This window comes from Chaetodon trifascialis, chromosome 2 (genome assembly GCF_039877785.1).
Source record: "Chaetodon trifascialis isolate fChaTrf1 chromosome 2, fChaTrf1.hap1, whole genome shotgun sequence".
Classification (NCBI taxonomy): domain Eukaryota; kingdom Metazoa; phylum Chordata; class Actinopteri; order Chaetodontiformes; family Chaetodontidae; genus Chaetodon; species Chaetodon trifascialis.
In genome coordinates this window covers 14,641,840-14,648,799 of record NC_092057.1, presented here as the reverse complement: position 1 = coordinate 14,648,799, position 6,960 = coordinate 14,641,840, and the positions used below count along the sequence as shown (strand labels likewise).

General features: G+C 41.2%; 1 protein-coding gene across 2 annotated transcripts in view; it reads left to right on the top strand.

The window, feature by feature from the left end:
* The window catches only part of pax5 (paired box 5), a 49,316-nt gene extending 45,705 nt beyond the window's left edge, over positions 1 to 3,611 (top strand). For both annotated transcript variants that reach the window (XM_070978841.1, XM_070978833.1), the window contains exons 9-11: positions 120 to 206; positions 1,612 to 1,698; positions 3,488 to 3,611. In XM_070978841.1, the coding sequence (XP_070834942.1) occupies positions 120 to 206; positions 1,612 to 1,698; positions 3,488 to 3,570 (257 nt within the window). In that variant the 3' untranslated portion in view covers positions 3,571 to 3,611. The remainder of the gene's footprint in view (positions 1 to 119; positions 207 to 1,611; positions 1,699 to 3,487) is intronic.
* The last annotated feature ends 3,349 nt before the right edge of the window (positions 3,612 to 6,960 follow it).

Genomic DNA, 6,960 nt, shown 5'->3' with positions numbered 1-6,960 from the left:
TAAGGACTCAGTAAAACACCCAATTTCTAATGAACTGTTCAGGAAGCAGAAAGGATCATCCCCTCCATCCTCTTCTGTTTCTAATCATGCTCTGCTTCTTGTTTTGTGTTTCCTTTCAGGGGGAGATTTTTCTGGAAGTCCATATTCCCATCCCCAGTATTCCACATACAATGAATCGTGGAGATTTCCCAACCCCAGCTTATTAGGTAGGTCTCTGTCCTGCTGACCAGAACTAGATCAATAATTGTATCAATGAATTTCATTTCACTCTACCTCACATCCCAGTTCCAGCCTCTCTAATACTCTCTTGTAATATGCTGTATCTTACATGCTCCACTGTTCATTTTTTCATTATATTACATTTCTTTCTGTATTGTACAATACAGTACAATACATCACAGACATACTAATGACTTTTAAAAGACTGGCAATTTAGGGTGTGAATGGATTTGAAGAAAATGGAAGACAGAGAGGGAAGGGGGACGGGGGGGCAGATTAATGGACATTTATCTGCATAAATCATCAGTGTTGCATTTTGGGATTTGCAGGATTTCATGTTTTGCAGTTATTGTGGAGGAAGTTGTCTTTTTTTGTTTTTCATTTTTGATGCAGCCACCCTCACATTAACATTTAGGATGGAACCAGAGTGTCACTGGACTACAATGAGCAGGCAATATTAGTTTATATGAAAATATTCACCTTTAAAGCAATAAGGCATGACAACAGTCTTAAAAACATGTTCTCAGACGACCTGGAGAGACGTGTGACGGCAGAATCGAGCACCAGAAATACAGAAAATGATGTCTTCTGTTCAACGATTTCAACTTTTTCTTTCATGTCGCAAAATGTTACTTCTACTTTAGCACTAGGGCTGGGAGATATGGCAGTGTATATATACATATATATATATGCATATCAGAGATTTTGCCATGTCAATTATACTGCACTACTCATCCCTTTAATATCACTGGGGATATGAGGCCATTGCGGATAATGCTGCGAATCAGTGAGCAGGACTGCTTTATAAGGTATTGGATTTTTATATGGTTTGTGCATCAATGTGACAGAGTACCTTGTTATGTCAGGTATTTTATCTACTGGGTTTGCCGAAAACAAAAAGTATATTCATAATTTCTCAACCAATTTTCCAGAAAATGTGTTATATCACTGTATGTATCAATACCCTGATATAAAATGACATATATGAAATACCCATATTGATCACTTTACCACTAGCTAGAAGCTAGTGCATCTTTCACAGTCTCGTTTAGTGCATCAGTACCACTAATGCAAAATCCATCAATTACTATCACTTGAAAATGAAGTTCAGTTTTACCTGCTAAAATCCATGATTGATGTGATTCTGAAATACATCCCAATCACTGTCTCCACAAAATCTGCATCAGTGTTTAAGAGGAAAACAGTCAGTGTCAAAGTCGCTGTCTAGGGAGCCATTTTAGGGGTCACGATTAAAGGTGAAATGGTCAGGGGGTGATGGTGTAAAGGTCAATAGGTGAGAAGGGCCAGAGCCGAGCTGACCTGCCGTGTGCCCCCTTCCTTTCCTCGCCTCACCTCTCATCTCCTTCCTTCCCTCCACCCCTCTGTCCCCAGTGTTTCAGCAGGATTATGGGTCTCTCCTGGGGACGGAAATCGGCTGCTCCTCCAGTCTCTTCACCAGCCAGGCAGGACAGATGCAAGGTAGGTGGAGAAAGCAAGCAAGAAAGAGTAAGGAGTATGTGTGATGACTCAGGTGTGTGTACAGAAGGAGGTGCAATGAGGAAAAATGATGGTGGGGAAGACGAAGGAGACCGTAAAGGAACTTCAGTATGATAACGGATGAGCGGCCACGTAATATGAGGACAAGATGCACGTTAGGAGGAAGGTTTAAGATTGATGGCAGGGGACAGAGAGGCTGTGATGCAGAGGAAAGGTGGCGAAGGAAAGATGAGAGTAGAGGTGACAAATGAAAGAAAGGGGAGTTTAAAAAAGAAGAGGCGAAAGGGGGGAGAGGGCGTTTGAAGTCTTGACTGAAACTAAATAGTTTGTCAAACTGGCTTAATGCCTCACTTCCCCAAAGAGCCTCCTGAGATTACCTGGACTGTGGACAGACATAACCTGTCAACACACAGCTGGCCTGATTGATGGAAGTGACAGAGACAGGTGTGTGTGTGGATTAAGGTGTGTGGGTGTGGGTTACTTTGTGTCTTTGGGGTTACAGTATTGAATTGACCTTTTCCCTGAAGAGAGAATAGACTCAAGGGATCAGCGGTAGTAGAGCTGTACTCAGTGTGTCAGCTTAGACTGTCACTTAGATGGTGTGTGTGTGTGTGTGTGTGTGTGTGTGTGTGTGTGTGTGTGTGTGTGTGTGTGTGTGTGTGTGTGTGTGTGTGTGAGAGAGAGAGAGAGAGAGAGAGAGAGAGAGAGAGAGAGAGAGAGAGAGAGAGAGAGAGAGAGAGAGAGGTTGAGAGGGTGAAGGTGGGAGAAAAGAAGAGTGTCAGAAAGTAGACTGAGTTCATTTTATTGGTTGTACATGACAAGGACACTAATTTTTTCTGTCATTAGCTTCATCAGCTCATGTCATCTCATCCCTGCCTTTCACTACTCACAGTCAAAGTAAAATATAATCTGAACAGAAAATTAAAGCTGCTCATTCCACATTTACACTGTATTTCAGCAAGTTCGGGTCGTTAAAGGATAATTCAGATTTATTACAACTCGGGTCTTATTTTTCTCATTTTAACTATCATGCCTATCGGTAATAAAAAAAAAAGTGCACTGGCCAAGTTAATTGCTCAGATCTGTGAACTTGATGAAATTGTTACAGGAGTCAAATGAGGAAAGAAACATGGGCAGGAACTGCTTCAAGGTAGTGTATGCACATCCCAACATATCAGGTGTGCAGGCAAAAAGGCAGAAAAACAGAAAAACAATATCAACAGAGAGAATTACCACCTGGCTCTGATGTTACCCTCAGATCGATGGAGCATATTAGCATCTCTTAACTATTTATATTCCTTTTAAGGCCCTACACTTTACTGTTGTCTCATCATCTCGTCTCCAGATGTAGCAGACCGACAGAAAGTAGGTAGGCTAGTGTTAGCAAATAGCTGGTGAATATAGCTGAGTGTTTAGCAGCTAGAGAGCCAGATATTTCCCTCAGGAGGAGACCTAAACAGAGCTAGACTTAAATTCGTCACATTGGTAGAAACAGGACTCTAAATGGATGCAAATGTTCCTCTGCATCTACTGGATTTGGGGGCAACACGTTGGTCATATCAGCTTTGGCCAGAAATTGAATTAGCTTAGATCATTTGCTCATAACAAACAATGGAAATGAGGCCAGAACTTCAGAAATAAGGCCTAAGTTGTAATTAAACTGGACTAATCTTTTAACAAAATTCATTTCCATTCTCTTTCATTTTCATTTCATTCTTTCGTCTCACTTGAGAGAACCAAATGAAGCATTAGCTGCTGTGTTTCTTCCCAGGGTCACCGTACTACTACAGTGCAACATCACGGGGGGCGGGCCCTGCTGCCACTGCGACAGCCTCCGCCTATGACCGCCACTGACCCCTCCTACTGAGAGGAAGATGAGGAGAAGGAGACGAAGGAGGGAGGGAAGGAAGGATAGCACCAGCACTGCTCAGTACAAACCTGACTACGCATGGATGGCAATGAAGATGAAGAGTTCAAATTTTTGACGTCAGTGAAGTTTGAATTTTCTTTGATTGACACTGCTGAGCTGCAGCACAGACAAGCTGTATGGGTATTACATAACTGTGTGGACACAGGCGTAGCAGTGTCAGCAACTGATTCAGAAGATTTTCTAAGCACGTAATCTGGACACTCCCATAATATAACAAGGCTTGGTATCTCTATCTTGTGTTTAACCGATCATCTACAAATCCAAGACATCAGCGGAGCGGGTCGTATTGTGATCTTCTGGGTAAAATGTTGTATTTTCAGGCTGGGAATATTTTTGATGAAATCATTTGAGTTGATTAGAGCAAAATTGCTTTTTCAAACAAGCAGTTGTTTTATGCCCCGACATCAGCCAATCAATCAATTTTCTATGCCATGCTACGGTGAAATAAAGACAATCCAATTCTCATAAGTTTAAATGACCAAAATCACCCATATCATTATCATTCTAGCCTCTCTGCTGTAGACCCAACATATTTCCCCTGGGATCACAATGCCTAATAAATGGGATACTCTACTTTTTAATAAGAGTCTACAGTTTCACAATTGACCGTTTGCTAAGCGCCGGCCACGTTAGTTACTGTTGCTGTGCCTTTCCGTTGTTGCATGGCACATACATTGTTTACACTGATAAAGGTGGCAGATTGACCATCAAAACTGCAATGATTTCGGAAACAGTGAGTCCTTGAAGTCAAACAGAAGTAGACAAAACAGCTTTTAACCAGCAACCATTGATTTTGTGGACTGAACTAGCAACTTTTGCGATTTCACCAGTTGTAGCTAGCAAGCTTATCAAGCTAACTTAGCTAACAAACTTGTTTGTATAGAGTATATATCTAGACAAAATGTCTAGATATATCTCACTATTACTCAACATATTACTCATAAAATCATGATAATTGATTGTTAATGGTAAACAAAAAGGAGATAGAAGTATATGACAAATCAAAGGTGGACAAAATATATACAAAGTACACACGGTACCACAACTGGTGAGAGAGAGGAAGAGAAAGGTGGTGTTGATATGGATGTTAATGTTCGGGTAAATGACTTGACCCTTCAAACTCATTAAATGCAGCTTGTACGACAGCCCCATGCACACTTGACAGGCTTGTCATGCCTACTTATGGTTGCCAAGCTGATTGGATAGTCGCTGGTCAGGGGTGGGCTTTAGCAAACGGTCAATCTCAGCGGTTGTAGCCCGATCCCAACGTGATTCAAAGTGTATCCTATCATCCACACTTCCACTCACTCACAGTGGTTTGAATGCCACTGACTGACGGACAGGCCTTTCAGCAAAGCACAGCCTAGAATCTGAGCCCTCTACTGTAAAATGTATGTGTTCACATCAGACCAAATCAAATCCACCAGGGAGTGTTATTGTACAGGAAGGTGCTATCCGACCTCCCAAGCCAAGATTTAGTCCTGATCAAGAGCTATTTATAATGGAGGAGACACAGAGTAATATATTAAGCTTTTCTGCGCTGCACTCCGTGATGAGAGTGAATGCCTGTAATGATTTATAATATGTGTCACGCTGTCGTGCTAGAATAGTGATGATGACGATGATGATGATGATGATGATGATGATGATGATGATGATGATGATGACGATGCAGTGAAATATGAAATCTTAAAAACTTTCAATATGAAATGAAGTCTTTGTTTATGAGTATGATCCGATTGCGATTTTCCTGTTTATAGTTTGTTGCCTGGTATCAGTTGACACAGGTGCCATTGAATGACACGCCATTTTTATCCGCTTCCTGAATATTAAAAAGAAGAGCCAGGAAGCAGTGGCACTCTCTCTCTCTCTCTCTCTCTCTCTCTCTCTCTCTCTCTCTCTCTCTCTCTCTCTTTCTATTTATCTCTTTAAACTCCCCAAAGATGGGCCCCCCTAGTGGATCGGCTGACTAACTACAAAAGCACAAAGAGACTCAATCATCATTTAAAGGCGCCATTTTGCTTTTTTGACTTCCTTTCCGAACCATTAAGTACTTCTTCTTCTGCCCCTTTTGAGTGCTTGTCCTTGTGCTGTTTGACATCCTGAAATTGTTTCTATAAAAGCATTGCTTTCGTGAAAAAAAAAAAAAGTTTTCCTTTTTTTATTTTGTCTCCTACATCAGTTCTGCGCTGTGACAATGTATGACACCAGGGTCGAGGCCTTACCCATCATGTACAGACAGAGTAGGACAGATTTGCCCTTGAGCACTGATCTGAAATCGGTGTGTTATCCCTCGCAAATGCTTGAGGGCCCACGGTGTTGATCTTGCGAGGGGGCAGCATCTTCCTAAACCTGTACGCAGCTTCCTGTCTCACTTCTGTCCATACAAGATTTGTACAGTAATCAGTGAACGAGAAGAGAAGTCACAATGTCAATAGCAATTTCAATTATTCACATTTGAATTTAGATTTTAGTGATGAAGCTTTCTTTACGATAAAAAGAATAAGAGGTGTGTGGTGTTGTTTTAGCCATCGTCTGCAAGTGTTTACATATCTTCTGTTTGTTTGTTTGTTTTGGGTTATGTGTGGCTGCCCGTAGCGCTTCATTGCTACTATGTAGTTTTACTAGCTAACAGATTGGAGGCACCAAATCTGCAGCGTGAGACATAAAATATAGCTATATAAACTTATACCTATATACAATGAACAAAGCTGTTAGTTTCTCAATCTTTGTTGTTTCTGGGTTTTGAAATAGCGATAGAGTTGATCCTTTTACATTTGTAGACCTTAACAGTTGTGTGCACACAACTCTAAAGAAGATTCTTATGACGGCTCGCCCGCTGTGCCGCCAGTGTGCACCACAGCAGGAGCCTTTCCTTATTTCTGTCTTTCTCTCTTGATCTTTCTGAGGCATTATTGAACCTGAACCACACCAGCTGAAAACAAGGACAGTGCCTTTAGTTTTATATGTCAATACCCCCTGACTGACCACGCATGACTAAAATAAGATTCAGCATCCCTCCCTGCAACCCCTTAAAAAAAGTCTGCCTATCTGCCCATGCAAACACAGGGTTATATAAAGCCTTCCACAAATATGGAGCAGTCAGTAATTTCAATAGCAACTAATAATAAATAATGATTTACATATTGTACCAACATTTTCATTGCACCTAGCCTTGATCCAGCATCACCATTCTGCATTGATATATCCCAGGACTTGGACATTTCAGTCACAGATTCACTCGTAAAATGTGTAACAGGGATAATGAACAAAATACAAACTTATCTGAGGCAAAATCATTTTAGCAATCCATA